The sequence below is a fragment of the Scyliorhinus canicula genome, chromosome 14 (assembly GCF_902713615.1).
Source record: "Scyliorhinus canicula chromosome 14, sScyCan1.1, whole genome shotgun sequence".
Classification (NCBI taxonomy): Eukaryota; Metazoa; Chordata; class Chondrichthyes; order Carcharhiniformes; family Scyliorhinidae; genus Scyliorhinus; species Scyliorhinus canicula.
Window position 1 is genome coordinate 56837286 of NC_052159.1, and position 17855 is coordinate 56855140.

Here is a 17855-nt window from a genome sequence, read left to right on the forward strand (position 1 = left end):
TGGTGGTGATGAGTCACCTGCTGCATTCCATGTGATTGTAGGTACAAACATCCACAGTGCTTAGGGAGGGTGTTCCAGAATTTGGAAAGACCATTTGATGGTGATCATGTTCCCACACATCTGTTGTCCCGGTTTCCAGGTGTTGCAGGTTTGGAAGGTGTAGATGGCAATGGCAGAGTGAAAAACATGTCATGCCATCAGATTACAGATTGTGGTTACATACAATTCTGCTGTTGGTGATGGCCCAGCACCTCATTGATGCCCAGTTTTAAACTACGAGATCTGTCCGGAGTCTATTCCATTCAGCACAGTGGTAGGACCGCACAACACAGTGCTGTGTGTTCGCCCCCCCCCTGGTTTTCTCAAGGAACATGGTAATGGGCACTGAAGACCCCCACCCAGAGTACATTTTATGCCTTACTACCCTCAAGTGCTTTCTCCAGGTGAAGTTCAACGTGGAGGGGTACTGTTTCATCAAGTGAGACCATACAAATAGGAACAGCAGTAGGCTGTTCGCCCCCTCGAGCCTGCTCCGTCTTTCAATAAGAATCATGGCTGGTCCAACATTCCTCATGCCCACTTTCCTGCCATATCCTCATAACTCTCGATTCCCTTACTGATCAAGAATATATATCCATCACAGCCTTAAATATGCACAAAGACTCTTCCCCCACAGCTCTCTGTGGCAAGGAGTTCCAAAGACAACCCTCAGAGAACCAATTCCTCCTCATCTGAGTCTTACATTGGTACCCCTTTATTCTGAGACTGTGCCCTCTAGACTATAACAAACAAATCTTGCAGAGAGAAAACACCACAGACAAAGTAGCCAGGGCCATGATGGTGCTTGAGTTTTCAATGCAAGGAGTCAGAGTTTTAGTTTTGAGCGGCTGAATTTTTAAAGTATAAAACATGGCACACAGTATTATCAAGATTCACAAGGCTTATAAGCTTCTGAATGCATTTCTAAACACATGTGGAAACTTTTTATAAGAAAATAAAATGTTCAAGAGGCTTACTCAGTATTCTATGAGACCAGAAAGTGCTTTAATCATACGTAGCCCACAGATATTATCACTATGACAATAGGTTAGACAATCCTGAACTAATGTACAGAACACTGAAGGAAATATAAATCATTTCAAGCAGGTTATAATTATTTTTACAAGTTTTTTTTATTGTACACAGTCCTCTTCATGACCCTAGTTATCCCTGAATTAGGAACTGTATGCATCAAGGCGATGGCTTTCTACACTTCATGAATCTATCTGAAGCTGATAAATGATGTACCGTCCACACTTTAACTGCGAACAGTTGAATAATTTTTGCAAGTCGTCAATTAATTCCCTTGTGTAAATAATATACACCATCACAACATCCAATCAACATATGGTGATTGCATGGTTTTGCGCTGGCATATAATAAAGTAATATATACTAAATTTTATGTATTTCTATAATACAAAGGGAATTTACATCATTAAATAATGGAAATTATTCAAGGTCAAATGGAAATTTCAGCTTCATTCTCAGTTCAAGACACCACCTGAATTTCTCATTAAATTACCACTTTGTAATTACTTTTCGGTATCTACTATTCTCCATATGTGCAAGCAGTGAAAAGAACTGCATCAATATTTGGATCATTATCCAGTGTTAAAACTATTAAGGATTGTACAAGATAAACATTTGAATTACGGGTTAACACCTTAGTTTGATTAGGTTTTGCTCATGACCAACGAGAGAGAGACGAGTAGCTGCTGATATTTACTCTTACTATATTAACTGTACTCAGGACAGGAGATCTGTGAACCAAAGTTTTGATGTTAATCTTTTTCGAAGTTTTAAACAGCCTGATAATTAAAGATATTTAACAGTTTCTGGTATGGATACAAAGCTGACCCTTTGATAGATAATCACCCATATTGGGACCTTTCAAAAATATAATTGAGGTATTGGAGGGTGATGGGAAAAATCCTAAGAATTACACACAGACAGTAATAGATTCTGCTGCCATGGTTCTGCTGCTGAAATGCCTTGTGCGGTCACAACTGAGGAACAATGGAGACAGTTACTGCGAATGTCTCAAAAAAAATTCTACAAATGTCACAACATTGCACTCAAAAATGTACAAAAATTCTTATGTTTTAATGTGGAATCCGCAACTATACAAGCGTCAGCTAGTCAAGTCTGCAGATGTTGACGCTAAAGTGGATTTCAATTTTAAATATTGCCTGTGCCGACTCTCAGCAAGAGCAATTCAACAAGTTCCATTCCCTTATCCGTTGCCCAAAACCCTGCCAGTTTATCTTTTGATGCTTATCCAATTCCATCTTGAAAACCATAATTCCTCCACCCTCACAGGCAGCGCATTGCAAACAATAACCATTCACTGCACAAAAAATATTTTTCCCGTCAACCTTGCTACTTTTGTCTACCAACGTAAATCTGTGTTCTCTGGTTCTCAATCCCTCTCCCCAAGGGAATAGTTCCTCCGTCTACTCGGCCGATACTCTCTTGATTTTAAAACCCTATCAACTCTCCTCTCAATCTTTTCTTCTCTGAAGAGAATACTCCAACTTATTCAATCAACTGATGTAACTCAAGTCCCTCATCCCTAGAACCATTCTCAAATCTTTTCTACACCCTCTCAAGCCTTCACATCCCCAAAATGCGGTCACAGAATTGGACACAGACATCTAGTAGCGTTCAAACCAATCCTTTAGAAGTGCCATGTACAAAAAAGGCAACTGGAATTTTAGCGTTTATTGCAAAAAGTCTAGAATATAAAAGTAGAGAAGTGCTGTTGCAATTGTATAGAGTGTTGTTGAGACCACGTAGTTCAGAGAAGTTTCACGAGACTGATTCTGGGATGCGAGGGTCGAGATACAAGGAGAGATTGAACACTTGGGCTTATAGCCGCTGGGGTTTAGAAGGATGAGAAGGAAACTGATCGAGGTATATAAAATACTAAAAAAGGATTGATAAAGTAATCGTAGACCAAATGTTCCCCCTTATGGAACAAGAGGTCACATATATAGGTTGAAAGGTGGTAGATATAAAACAGAGATGAAGAGGAACTACTTGCAGAGGCTGGAACTTGCTGCCCCATAGTGCGGTGGAGTCTAAGTCATTCATGAAATGAAACTCGCTTATTGTCACAAGTAGGCTTCAAATGAAGTTACTGTGAAAAGCCCCTAGTCACCGTTGCTGGTAAATGGTTCCAAGAAGGAGATAGATATATTTCGGATTTTAAAATGGATTAAACGGATATGGGAACAGGCAGGGTGGTGGATTTGAGAACAGGATGAGATCAGCCATGATTTGATTAAATGGCGGAGCAGGCTCAAAAGGCTAAATTGCCTATTTCTGCTCCTAATTCCTATAACTTCCTTGTTTCATACTCTATGCCTCTAATTTAAAGCCCAGTATCCCATAAGCTTTTTACACAAACTTTCTCAACCTGCCCTGCACCTTCAACATTCTGTTCCTTAGCTTCCCCATTGAATTGTAACCTTTCGTTGAAAGTGCCTCTCCTTGATCTTCTAAGAAAAATGTATCACACTGTATTTCTCCATGTTAAATTTCACTTATCATGTATCTGCCCATTCCACAAGGCTATGTCGTCTTCAAGCCAATCACCACCCTCACGGTTTACAATACTCTGAAGCGGTGTCTTTAGTCATGTCTACGTAATTAAAATATACATCAAGGAAAGCTGGTCGGGTGAGATCCAGACAATGCGGAGCACCCCCAGGATCCAGCACTGAAGAAGTCCAGCTCCCTTGAAGAGAAGGACACATGACAACTTTTTTAAAAAACACCACTAGCTGCCATAAACCAGGTAGGTTAAAAAGTCCCATTGAAATTTAACAATCGTTGACAGACCTGGGAGAAGATAAGTGCAAGTATCTACCGTAAGTGGATAGGAGTTTGCATTGGGAAAAATTGTACGTTGCCGAGGGGCAGGGTGCAGAGAGTCCTGTGTTTGGAGGAGACTCATGTCACATGGTGGTGGGGAAGGAGTCCATTGGGGATTCGATCTGAATCTGTACAATAGTTACCCAGGAATTAGAAGAGGTTTTAATTCTTCTAATATGTTTACAGGTTAACTGTTAGTGCAACCCTGTCAGAACCATAGAATGTTTGTAATTTAAAAATCACATTTTTAGATGGTTCCCAGTGCAGGACAATTGCCCTTGGAAAGTTTGCACTTTTGGGCAATTGCTGTGCAAACCTACCTATAAAGCTCCGGGAGGGGCTCCCCAGCCCATCTTTGGGGTACTCTCCCAATCTGACCCTAGGGAGCTTGGAGATTGTGATACTGGCTGTCCCGAAAGACGTGCTTGTAAGGTGAACTGAACATTCTGAATTTTTCCTCCGTGTCCCCGATCAGGTGTCAGAGTGTGGCAACGAGGGGAGTTCCACAGTAACTTCATGCAGAGTTAATGTAAGCCTTGTGGCACGAATAAAGATTATTTTGAACCCTTTAAATTGAATTTTGTGTAGTCCTCTGCCTGGTTTCATCTACTAATTGTTGCTTTTTACCTCATCCACCACCTGCCCTTGATGAAAATGGAACCTTTGAGCTGAATCCCCTGCAAAGTGGATGACAAATGCAGCTGTTTTACATTAGCACCGATTTAAACAAAGTATGGGCCAATCACTTAACTAATGTTAAAGTTCTTCCTTTAGGAGACTAATCAGAAGTGATAGGTAACAGGTGTCTTAGAAATGCTTTTTGAACACTAACTAGCTGGTCTGCATTTCAGAATGAATTGAAAAACATTGCAAGCAAAATCTGGGTTTATTCATGAAACACAAAAGTTTATGAAGTCCATGTTTCTGTACAGTCCACTAGATTGCCCTTTAAGATGGTGATAATTTTACCATTGTCTTTTTAAATAATAATAAAAATAATTTGTCACAAGTAGGCTTACATTGCAATGAAATTACTGTGAAAAGCCCATAGTCACCACATTCCGGCACCTGGTTGGGTACACACAGAGAGAATTTAGAATGTCCAATTTACCTAACATCACGTCTTTTGGGATGAGTGGGAGGAAACCGGAGCACCCGGAGGAAACCTACGCAGACACGGGGAGAATATGCAGACTCCGCACAGACAATGACCCAGCCAGGAATCAAACCTGGGACACTGCCGCTGTGAAGCCACAATGCTAACCACTGTGCTACCCCAAGTCTTGTGGTGCATTCTTCATTGTCATGTCTTGTGGTGCATTTTGGTAGCTACATACTGTTCAGCTAATAAATACGTCAATGGGAGACAGGAAAAAGACATCCGAGAATAGATGCACAAATCACTAAATCACAAGTTAAAGTTAATCCACATTGTTTATTTTGTGAGTGACAAGAACTGGATTAGACCATTTAGCCATTCAGGCCTGTCCTGCCATTCAATGAAATTAAGGTAAATCTGTGATTCAAGAACTCAATGCAACACTAAAGCAGGGCAGTCATGGTAAACCTGTAAACAATCTTTAGACCACGCTACTCTTGCAGCCTGGTACATATTTGAAAAAGCACAAAAAAAAGATTTATAAGGATGCATCCAGATCAGAGGTTCCCTATTCCAATTAATTGCCCTCAAAGAAGCAGTTTGGTTTCAGTGAAATTAACAAATAAAATTAGAATGAGAAAGGAAACTGTCCATCTACCTTAATCTGCAACTTATTCGAAGTCTTAAGTGATTAGAATCTTTAACAGGTGTAAACTATTAACATTCATCTTTTATTAAGCTAACAAAAATTAGATAAAATTCAACTGATTTTTTTTTCAAGAAATAATCGAAAGGTACACAATCTTCTCCATTCACAATCTTTCCTCTGCTTGTTTCAATTTCTTGAGTTTACAGAACAATGTCTGAAACAGGGTATAATCAGAACTGTCATCTCAATGACTCACATAGCCTTAAAGAAAAATGATTTAACCTCAAAGGATTCTTAAATTTATCTAGTATTTCTTGGAAATTATTTTGAACAGGAACTTTTTAAACACTATTTTCTGATGTAGCTTGAAGACACCTTTACAGCATGCACTCACCTCATTGCATCTGGCGGTTCCTGCGCAGTTTTCCATGTTGGTCAAGTATATGTTATTAGTATTACGGGAAATTCAAGTTTACCATAGGGTTTATAAATCAACCTGGTGTAGGAATCAATCTTTAGAGTATTAAGCAGTAATCACTTGCCAGACTTGATCTATTATCAGGGGTTAATGAATTACAGTATTAAGGGCAGTAGAAATTGAGGAAAAATTATACAAAATGGATACTGTTGATTGCATGCTTATGAGGATTAAGAATGGAATACAATGATATAGTGGATACCATGGTAATGAGCTTTCAGTATATGTTAGGATATAGTGGAACACAGATTAATAAGGATTAAACATAGTCTTTGGTGATTAAGTTGTAGGACACCAAGATATGTGGGCTATATCATTAATACAGACACGAACTATGCAGAGACACAAGTACTCATCATCTGCCATTGCAACACCACCAAATGCATCATTTCATTAAACTAATTTGGAAGTTGGTACTGTTGCTCAAATTTGAGGAAAAAATGGTTGAGAACAAAAGATTTTCAGAAAGTATTTTGAGACATGGAAACCTTGTGACCAAAGTGACAAATATAGTGAAGGTTTTTGTTTTAGAATGTGTCAGGAAAATAGTCGTGACATGAAAAAAATCAGGAAAATCTAGGAAATTGGAATATTTTTTGTTGGCTACATATTTTCAAAAATGGTAATAGTAGCTGAATTTTTTAAATCCATAAGATGTTGTGGAACCATTGGGGGAGATTTAGCTCTGATATGGTGAAGATTGTTTGGAACGGTTTAAATTAGTGATACTGTGTATCTCCATGTCTTTGTTAAGTGTACTTCTAGTTTACTTTATTATTGTTTATTTATTTTCCTAATAAACATTCACTGATCTAAAATCATCACAAATCACCCGGGACATCATTCTCTGGATTCCAAATCTTTCCTCACATGACACCAAATTGCAAAAACACTGTTGAGGGCAGGTTTCCCTTCTGGATTTGGAACAACTTGGCATTTACCACCTGCCATGTCCTTAACAAATGCAAACACGGTTATGTTTAATGAAAAGAAATGAAAAAACAGAAAATCAACAGGTGCGATCAAAAATATTGAAGGGCAATGGATATACATGCAACCAGGCAATAAATCATACCAGGTACTGATAATACTGGATAATACTGGAAGTGAGAGCAATTTTGAACATCCATAGGCTAGCCAGATCAATACAATACTATGGAGATGTAGTTACAGATGCACAAAATGATCAAATGATGGGGTTTCAATGATTTACCATGCTGACAATATGATGGGTTAATACATAAAAAGATAAATAATGATATGCAAACTGCTATCAAAGGACATAAACACAGCATTATGTTTTCCACAGCATTATTAGAATATAGAATGCTTTACAACAGGTATTCAAACTGAGTCAATCCCAAAAAGACAGTATTAAAGATATTAAAAGACAGATATGAAAATCCCACAGTCATGAAGTGACTTAAGCTGGCTGGCACATAGTCTTCGATAGGAACATAAATAGTAAAATAGTAGTAAGAGATGGGGTGATGCCCACTAGGCTAGTAAGAGGAGGGGTGATGCTCACAAGGGATCAAAACATGATCTATGCATGGAGGTAAAAGGCATATCAGAGGTGTTGAATGAGTACTTTGCATCTGCCTTTACCAAAGATGAAGATGTCGACACATTCTTGGTGAAGGTGGTAATTGGGATACTGACTGGGCTAAAAATTGATAAAAGGTGAGGCTTCAGAAAGGCTAACAATACCAAAAGTTGTTAAATCACAACCCAGATGTGACATATCCAGGATGGTGCCAGCGAAAAGTTCCCCCACCTTGTTTTTAATGCTTTTGTCTTCGGACACACAGTTATTCATTATTCCACCATTCACACCCACTCTGGGAATTTTTTTTGTTACTTAACTGCGACCATTACCCTCCCTTGGCCTTTTGTACCATGAAATGTTGAGTTAATCACTCCCATCCTATCTTTTTTCTTCCTCTTCCCCCTTTCATTTGCTTAAACTCCATTACATTTCTCTCCTTTAAAAAGGTCCTTGACCGCAACGTTAATTCTGTAACTCTCTCCAGATAGTCCCAGGCTATGTATTTCCAACATTTTCTGTTTTTAATTGTTAAAAAAGGGTGAAAGGATAAATCCAGCAGCTACTGACTAGTCAGTTTAATCTTGGTGGTGAGAAATGACAAAATTAAGACACTTGGGCAATGCGGAAATAATTCAAGGAAAGCCAGCAGGGATTCGAGAAAGGCAAACCATGTTTAACTTGATGAGTTAATGGAGATAGTTGATTTGGACTAGGCAGTTGCTGCGGTGCATGTGGACATTGAAAAGGAATTAGATAAAAGACCTTGCAGCAAATTTGATGTCCATGGAGTAAAAGGGATACTGACAGAGTAGATGTGAAGTTGTTGCAGAGTAGTAGTGAATTATTTTTTAAAGACAAAAGGAAGGTACACAGTGGAGTTCCTCAGAGTTCAGCACTGAGACCACTGGATTTCTGGATTGATATTGATGACAGACTTGGCTTCACTGTCCATTTTCAAAATTTACAGATGACTAAAAGCTTGGAAGTACTGTGAACTGAGTGGATAGTGATTAACTTCAAGAGGACAAAGACAGACTGGTGGAATGGGCAGACATGGCAGAGAAATGTTTACTAAGAAGAGGATGCTGACAATATCAGAAGTGGAGATGATTGGGGTAATGGATGGGGTGAAAATGGACTGACAAGATGAACTGGAAAGACCGGCTTAGAGTTGATAAGTCATCTAGTCCGGAAGGCTTGTATCCCAGGAAGCTGAAGGAAGTGGGAGTGGAGATCGTGGAGGTCCTTGCTATAATCTTTCAATCTTCCCTAGAGACACGAGAAGCACCAGATGATTGGACATCCTTATTCAAGAAAGGGTGCAAGGACGTTTCTTACAACTAGAGACCAGTCGGTTAAACATCAATAGTGGGCCAAGTTTTCAAACAATAACTCGGGGAAAAATAGATCAACAGCTACTTGGAGGGAGGCACTTGGAGAGGTTTGAGTTAATTAAGGAGAGCCAGCAAGGATTGTAAACAGCAAAACATACTCTGTTACTGAATCATAAAATTCACTTCAAAGCTTGATGAAGGGAATGCTGTCGATTTGGATTTTACAAAGGTATTTGACAAAGTACCACAAAAAAGGCTGCTAACAACATTAAGGTTCACGAAAGAGCATCGGAGTGAGTTTGGATTAAAAATTGCCGCAGGACAGAAAGCAAAGAATCATGCTAAAGACTAATGGGTGGTAGATAGTGCGTTCCCCAAAGGTCAATGCTCTATATACACAGAACTTGGATATTGGAATAGAGTAAAATTTCAAAATTTGTTGATGCTACATAATTTGGGAGGAATTGCAAACAGGAAGGAAGATAAAAGTAAATTGCAACAAGGCGGAGATTGGCTAGTAGAATGGGCAGACAGGTGGCAGATGGAAGGTAATGCAGTTTCACAGAAGGATAAGGGGAGGTAACATAGAGAGACTAGCACAGTTCTAAATAAAGTCCAGGGGCAGAGAGACCTTGTGATCTATTTGTAATCCTTGAAGGGAGACAGATTGGTGATCCTTGAAGGGGGTCAAATTGAGACAGGAATTAGCAAAGCATATAGGATCTTGGGATTCATACATACGAGATAGGAGCAGAAGTTGACCAATAAGTTCCTCGACTCTGCTCCACCATTCAATAAGATCACGAGTGACCCATTTGTGTTCACATTCTACATTCCCATCTACTCCAATTTTCACAGTAACTTCATTGCAGTTTTAATGTGACACTAAAAGATTATAATCTTCGATTCCCATGCCTAACAAGGTTTTACCGACTTCCACATTAAATATATACAACGGCCCCACCTCCACCACCTTCTGAGGCAGAGTTCCAAAGTCGCACAACCTTCAGAAAAAATTCTCATCAGTCTTAAAAAGGGTAACTTTAAAAGTGTCCCCTTGTTCTGGACTCACCCACAAGAGTTAACATCCGTTTTACGTCCATCTTGTCAAGTCCATGCAGGATCTTATATACCTCAAATCAAGTCATTCCTCACTTTTCTAAATGCCAGTGGAAACAACCTCAGTTTGTCTAATCTTTCCACAGAAGACAACCTGCTCATTCTAGGTATCAATCAAGCACAAGTGGCTACTGTGGCTTCACAGCTCCAGGGTCCCAGGTTCGATTCCCCTCTGGGTCACTGTGTGGAATCTGCACGTTCTCCCTGTGTCTGCATGGGCTTCCTCTGGGTGCTCTGGTTTCCTCCCACAGTCCAAAGACGTGCAGGTTAGGTGAATTGGCCATGCTAAATTGCCCTTAGTGTCCAAAAGGGTTAGGAGAGGTTATTGGGTTATGGGGATAGGATGGGAGTGAGGGCTTAAGTGGGTTGCTGCAGACTCGATGGGCCGAATGGACTCCTTCTGCACTGTATGTTCTATGTAAAGCTTTTCTGAACCACCTGATAAATGAAGTTATGATTCCAAACACAAGGTTCTGGTCACTATATTGTTAAGAATGTGCAAGGATCCTGGGGAATGCGAACCATCATAGTGGTTCCAGTGAAGAAGGATTTTACCTCCAAGGTCAAGTTGAGGAAGGTAGGGTTGTTCTCCTTGGAGCAACAGAGATTGAGAAATTTGATAAAAGTGCACAGGATTAAAACAGGTTTAGAGAAGGTAGACAAAGAAACGCTGCTCTAATTAGCTGATGGTCGAAGGATTTAGGGGGACACAGATTGATAGTTTTGGGCAAGAGATGCAGAGGGATGTGAAGAAGAGATTTTTTATGCAGCAACTAGTAATGACCTAGGAAATTAGATGGTCACTTGAGACAAATAAACACAGGGCTACAAGGATCGGGCTGGGGAAGTGTGAATGACTGGACTGCTCTCCAGAAAGCTGGCATGGACTCAATGGGCTAAATGATGTACTCTGTGCCTTAACCATTCTATGATTCTATAAACAAGAGGATAGTCACAGAATTCAGGAAGAAATACACTTGTGAATTGGCAGACATATAGCAGATACTATTTAACAAAATGATGCGTGAAAAGGCACATTTAAGCAGGAAAACATACAACACAAACTAAATTGCACAATTTTAAAGGGGTACAGGAACAGAGACATGCGGGTGCCGGTACACAAATCTTAGGAAGCAGTAGGACAAGTTGGGAAGGCTGTTCAAGCATGTGTTCTCTGGCTTTTGTAAAAGGGGCACGATGTAGAAAAGCTTTTATAAGTTTACAAACCAATGATTAAACTTCAATTGGACTTGTGTGTTCAATTCTGGATGCTACAGTTTAGTAAGTAGGTCAAGGCCTTGGAGAGGATGTAGAGCATATTTACCAGATTGGTACCAGAGATAATGTACTTCAGTTATGTATGTCCTATGTTTTTCATGTATGGAACCGTCTGTCTGGCCTGTATGCAGAACAATACTTTTCACTGAATTGGATTTGATTTGATTTATTGTCACGTGTACCGAGGTGCAGTGAAAAGTATTGTTCCAGACAGATTGTTCCATAAATAAAAAAACACAGGATATGCATAAATACACAATGTAAATACTCACGCGCAGGCATCAGGTGAGCATATGGAGTGTAGTACTGCTCAGTAGAGATGATATGTGAAGAGATTAGTTCAGTCGTTAAGAAGGTCATTCATGAGTCTGGTAACAGCGGTCAAAAAGCGTTTTTTGAACCTGTTAGTGCGTGTTATCAGACATTTGTATCTTCTGCCCGATGGAAGAAGTTGGAAGAGAGAATAACCCGAGTGGAAAGGGTCATTGATTATGCTGCCTGCTTTCCCAAGTAGTGGGAGGTGTAGACAGTCGAAGTAAGGGAGGCGGGTTTGTGTGATGGACTGGGCAGTGTTCACGACTCTGTAGTTTCTTAAGGTCTTGGGCCTAGCAATTGCCATACTAGGCTCTAATGCAGCCAGATAGGATGCCTTCTATGGTGTGTCTATAAAACTTGGGAAGTGTCAATGTCGACATACTGAATTTCCTTAATTTTCTGAGTACGTACAAGCATTATTGCGCTTTCTTGGTCGTAAGGTCAACATGGGTGGACCTGGACAGATTGTTGGTGATATGCACACCTAGAATTTTGAAGCTGTCAGCCCCTCCGCCTCAGCACCATCAATGCAGACAGGGGTGTGTATGATACTTTGCTTCCTGAAGTCAATGAGCAACTCTTTAGTTTTGCTGATGTTGAAGGAGAGATTATTGTCATTACACCACACCACTAGGTTCTCTATTTCCCTGCTGTACTCTAACTCATCGTTGTTCAAGATCCTACCCACTAGTCATGTCATCAGCAAACTTCTAAATAGAATTGGAGCCAGATTTTGCCACAGTTGTATGTATAGGGAGTATAGTAGGGGGCTAAGTACGCAACCTTGCAAGGCCCCGGTATTGAGGACTATTGTGGAGGTGTTGTTTATCCTTACTGACTGTGGTCTACAGGTCAGCAGGTAGAGGATCCAGTTGCAGAGGGAGGAGCCAAGTCCTAGGTTTTGGAGTTTTGATACGAGTTTGGCTGGGATTATGATGTTGAAGGCCATACCTTGGTACACGTTGCATTAAACCCAAATGTGGAGAAGTGGGAGCTGCTCTGCTTAGAGCAGACAAGGTGAGCAAACGATCTGATAGAGGGAATCAAAATCATGAACAGTTATGATAAAGTAATTAAGATTTTGTTTCCAGTGGCTCAGGAACAGAAGATCCCCCCCCCCCCCCCCCCCTTCGGAGTGAAAGATGGCACAAACAAATTAAATGTAACTTTCAAAGAGAATTGGATGAATACTTGAAAGGAAATAATCGTAGGGCTATGGAGGAAGAATGGGGGGGGGGGGGGGAGAAGAGAAGAGACTAGTTGGAACGCTCTACAAAATATGGGTCAAATTGCCTCCTTCTGTGCTAAATAATTCTGCCCCTGGTAGCCTGATCAAGCGATGAATATCAGACGGAAAAAACATCATATAAATTATATTACATCTGACCTTGTTCTCAATTACAGATAGTAAATACAAGTGGCAGAATAAGGAAGCAAGTATTAAGGCCCATACATTCCTCATCAAGTCAATTGTGTTCCGCATTCCACTAAGTCTAAATAGTCGCGACTCAGTTTGGCTACAATCCATACAACAGGTTTCAGTATCGCATCGCAAAATGCCCCATTTAGGCTATTTAAAAGATTTATATCCAATATGCATTTAATTTCCATACATGGGAATAGATGGCTGCAACGAAGCGTGGTGTGTTGTTATTCTGAAATGCTGTTTTTAGTTTAAATAATTTACAGATTCACCAGGTCGCTAATTTCTTTGCCACCACAATATGGACCAACAAAGCCGGCCAGAATAGGATGCTTGAACCGCTTGCGTTGTGAAACCCAGTCAGACTGAACCGAGGACAACGGCTAATCCGAAAATCTGGTCTGGATTCTTCGCGTCTGGACTCTTTCCCGTCTCCCTACCACCACCACCAGGCTTCTCCCTCCTTCACCCAGAAAGAGTAAAGAAAAAGTGCTGATTTCGGAATAAACAACTGGCAACATTGGGCATCTGTTTTGTTGGCCGCAAGTGGGAATTATGTTAAAGTGAAGAAGCCATCCCAGTGAAAAGGTTCGCACCAATCTCAGCGAGGTTCTCTTCCCTCCTCCACCCCAGTTGCCCCGCCTTCAACACGCACCAAGCTCGCTTGTGGCGAGCGTCTGTGCGTTTCGTTATTCACACCCACAATGCTCACGGAGAGAAAAATAGCTACCCATCCGGGATTAGCAACCCGAAAAAGGGGTATATGAAAAAAGGGGAAACGCAAAATCAAATTTCCAAGTGATAAAAATAAATAACTGGAAAACAGATTAATTTAAACATGGTTAAATGGAGCCCACTCTCATAAAAACTATTATTGGGGGAAAAAAAACAAACAGCTTTTTTCCAACTAAAGAAAAAAATTGCCCCCTTTACTCCAGAAAAATAAAAATAGTTTTCAATTTTGTTTTTATTTGGGATACAAACCAGTCATCAAGGTGTAAAATTCCCAAAGAAAGGACATTTTTTTCCCCAAGACTACCCGCCCCCATCCCTCGCGGGTTTACCCCCTTCGTTGCGGTACTAGCGCACGTCCGCCATTAGAGAGCGACCGAAACAATACGTGAGGGGGATTAAAAAGGGAAAATTAGAGGCGGGACAAGTGAAACTTTAGTCAATTAACCATTATTTCCACGGATGGAATCATAAGGCTGCCTTTTACATGTTTCGGTCTCAAGGCCCGTGTAACAATTCAAGAAAAAAAAGGTTAAAGTAGGCATGGTGTTAATATCACATCTTACCCGATTTCCCAGAGATCTACACCGACCGCACTCGTTCCAGTCCCGGGCTAGACTTGAAGACAGTCTAACTTGATCGTCAAAATCCCGCCTTCGGCATGCTTTCGTTGGTCAAGTGCTCCCATCTCACCCGTGAAAGGCAAAGTCTCGACTTCTGTGTGGCTAATCACTTTGTCAATCATTGTGACGGCATCGCCTTTCCGTCATCAGGTTAGGTTGCCGCGCAAGAGCTCCAGTAACATATTTATTATGATCCTGGGCCGGAGAGGGCGCTGTGCGTGCCATTGGCAGGAAAATGAGAGGAGAGATATATCAAAAACAAACAATAGATCAATGTAAATTAAAACAAACCCAACCATTTAGGAAATAAATTCAAATTTCTTCACTGAAAATTAAAAAGACATTTTTCGACAGATTGCGCGAAACGACTCAATGGTTGTTGGGAATTGTAGTTCAATTTGACATCCCTGTTTGACGAGGGCGATTTAATAACAAGGGATTGAGGCTAAGGGAGAGCGAGCTGGAATCCCCCATACTGCACTGGGCGGCAGCCGGCCGCCTTCACTCGCCTCATACATACGTCATTGGCTTGCAAGCGTTTGGAGGTAGTACTACGGCCGCCATTTTGAGTTTGAATGCAGATAGCGAAATTGCTGTCCCTGCCACCCAATAATCAGGTTTCTCTATATTTTTTTAAAGAAAATTCCTGATTATCGGCCTCAAAGCAGCCATACGAAATGCAGTCGAATCAGATGAACCGAAATTTGAAACAAGTGCAATTGGAGAACAGCCGCAATTCTTCGGTGAAGAGAGACTATGACACAGCGGATCTGGAGGGAACCGTGCCTGGCGAGGAAGGTGAAGCCCTAACAGTGGACATCAAGAATTTCCGCAGGCCGGGAGAGAAGACTTACACACAAAGATGCAGGCTCTTCGTTGGCAATTTGCCGACAGACATCACGGAAGGAGATTTCAAGAAATTGTTCTCCAAATATGGGGAGCCATCCGAGGTTTTTATCAACCGAGACCGCGGATTCGGTTTCATTCGCTTGGTGAGTTGAGCATATGTTGGTTCAGGTCGTCGGCGCCATTTTTGTTCAAACAGCTTCATCGTCTGATTCTGGTGTTGGATCAAAATTCACGAAGCTTTAAAAATCCACCTAATGCAAATATGGAAATTAAAATGCATTTACAACCTAGATCTCAAATCTGTTGATTCTTTACTGCATACATTTTATAATGTTTTTGCTCAGCGAAATATTGTCTTAACTTCTCGAGATATTGACCGCTGCTGATGGGGTTTTGGTTGAGATGCAGTTCTAATGGCTTAAAGATCACCCCAAATGCTCCCTTCACACTCATTGATGAATATTTGGAATTTAATGTATGATTTCTTAGTAAAGTGATGCCTTGCGGCAAATTTGGCACATAGAGTAGAAAAAAATCAAATCCTGACTTACGATCAGCAATAAAGGGACCTTTGGCAGTCGTCTTGTGTTCCAAATGCTTCTCTGAAATTGAATTGTAAAACAAAGGAAGCACTGGCAATAACTTAATTCGTCCACTACCAGTGGAACGTTAAAACACGGACCTATGCAAATTGTTGAAATTATTTTGTAAGATTAGATCGAATATTAATGTTCAAGTGGCTGTCTTGAATGAGCTAAGATTTCGTCCATTGTCCGAAAAGGATCGCGCAACTACATCTCGACGTGCAGAAGCGAGAATTCAATGCATTTGTGTGTTTATTTTAGTGTTTACGTTTTTTGAACCGCTGCGCTCGTCAGTGTTGAAGCAAACCAAATTTGAGTTGATAAACTATTTTCATGATTTCCCAGGACATTGTTGGTCGTTGATATAGTCCGATTAGTTTAGTTGCCGAGGGTAGGAGATTGTACTCGGTGTATTATGTAATTGCTGTTACAGTCCGCCTGCATCCTTAATCTGAGCAATCGTTTAAAACGCCAAATTCTGCCCTAAACCATATTGACCTGAGTGGCCACCAAATGTGGCCCATTGGCGTCGACGTTCTGACCTGAAACGTCAGCTTAATTTTATTTTCTGTTATCTCACATGGGCAACTCAAGCTCTTGGGGATCTGAATTTTACTCAAATTTAATGAGGCTACCTGGTATAATACACATTGAGAGCGCAGGAGCTGCTCCATCGCTGCTTCAGAGAGCTGAAAGCTGAGATCCTGGAGCGATTTAAGGCCTCGCTGGACAAGCTCATGGCGACTCAGACGGATCAGGGTGCGGAGATCCGGGAGCTACAGCAAAAGGCCTCAGAGAGCGAGGTCGAACTCCTGGGCCGAGCAGTGAAGGTGGAGTCACACGAGGCGCTCCACAAGAAGTGGTTAGCGAGGATGGAGGAGATGGAGAACCGCTCCCGTTGTAAAAACCTGCGGATTCTACGCCTCCCGGAGGGGCTGGAAGGTTCGAATTTGGGGCCTATGTGGCTATGATGCTGAACTCGCTAAGGGGCGTGGGGTCGTTCCAGGGACCCTTGGAGCTGGAGGGTGCCCATCGAGTGCTGCTGAGCAAACCCAGGCCAAATGAGCCGCCTCGGGCGGTGCTGGTCTGTTTCCAGCGCTTCGTTGACCATGAGTGTGTGCTGAGATGGGCGAAGAAGGAGAGGAGTAGTAAGTGGGAGAACGCGGAGATCAGGATCTATCAGGACTGGAGTGCGGAGGTGGCAAAGAGAAGGGCTGGTTTTAATCGGACGAAGGCAGTGCTTCACAAGAAGGGAGTGAAGTTTGCCCTGTTACAGCCGGCACGTCTCTGGGTCACGTATAAAGACCGCCAGCTCTATTTCGACTCTCCGGACGAGGCCTGGGCTTTTGTCCAGGCAGAGAAGCTGGACTCGAATTGGGGGCTGGGGAATGATGTACATGGTCCGGAGGCTTTGTCCTCCTTGGTATCCTTTTGCTTTTATTGATTGTACTTGATGATGCCTTTTTGCTGTTCGGCTTTTTCGACTGTTTTTGGTTTACTTGGGTGAGGAGCGGTTTCGCGGTCCTGTGGGGTCATGTGCCCATCTTTTCCCGCGTGTTGGGTTGGGGGGGGGGGGCGTTTGGGATGGAAGCACGGGCTTTCCTCCCGCGCGGGAGGAATATTAGGCGGGGCCGGCACTGGGTGGGGGGAGGGGTGGATGTGGTGGTTGTGTTGCATCGAGGGGGGTTTAGTTGGGATGGTGGGAGCAGCAGGAGTCGGCTGACTTATGGAAGTACAATGGAGGAAGTTACGCAGCTAGGGGGGCCCTAGCTTGAGTGGGGAGATACCGGGTTGCTGCTGCAGGGGCCGAAGGGGAACTGCTGGTGATGGGGGGCGGGAGGGGGGGTCTGCCACCGTGGGGAATGGGCCTGGGGAGTTCTGCGGGCATGTGGTGAGCCGAGGGAGA

At 41.9% G+C, this 17855-nt stretch overlaps 2 protein-coding genes across 10 annotated transcripts in view; one reads left to right on the top strand and one right to left on the bottom strand.

Annotated features, from left to right (window-relative positions):
- The window catches only part of zmym2 (zinc finger, MYM-type 2), a 180209-nt gene extending 165559 nt beyond the window's left edge, over window positions 1-14650 (bottom strand). The window contains 1 exon segment of the mRNA XM_038817980.1: window positions 14460-14650. The gene's annotated coding sequence lies outside the window, so the exon portion shown is untranslated.
- A 399-nt stretch (window positions 14651-15049) lies between these two features.
- pspc1 (paraspeckle component 1) overlaps window positions 15050-17855 on the top strand; it is a 145798-nt gene continuing 142992 nt past the window's right edge. For 5 of the 9 annotated variants that reach the window (XR_005463141.1, XR_005463142.1, XM_038817988.1 and 2 more), the window contains exon 1: window positions 15050-15508. Coding sequence is in view for 7 of the 9 variants with exons in the window: in XM_038817988.1 (XP_038673916.1) it covers window positions 15194-15508 (315 nt within the window). In the remaining 2 variants the exon portion in view is untranslated. The remainder of the gene's footprint in view (window positions 15509-17855) is intronic. The other 4 variants (XM_038817983.1, XM_038817984.1, XM_038817985.1 and 1 more) reach the window with 3 other exon arrangements.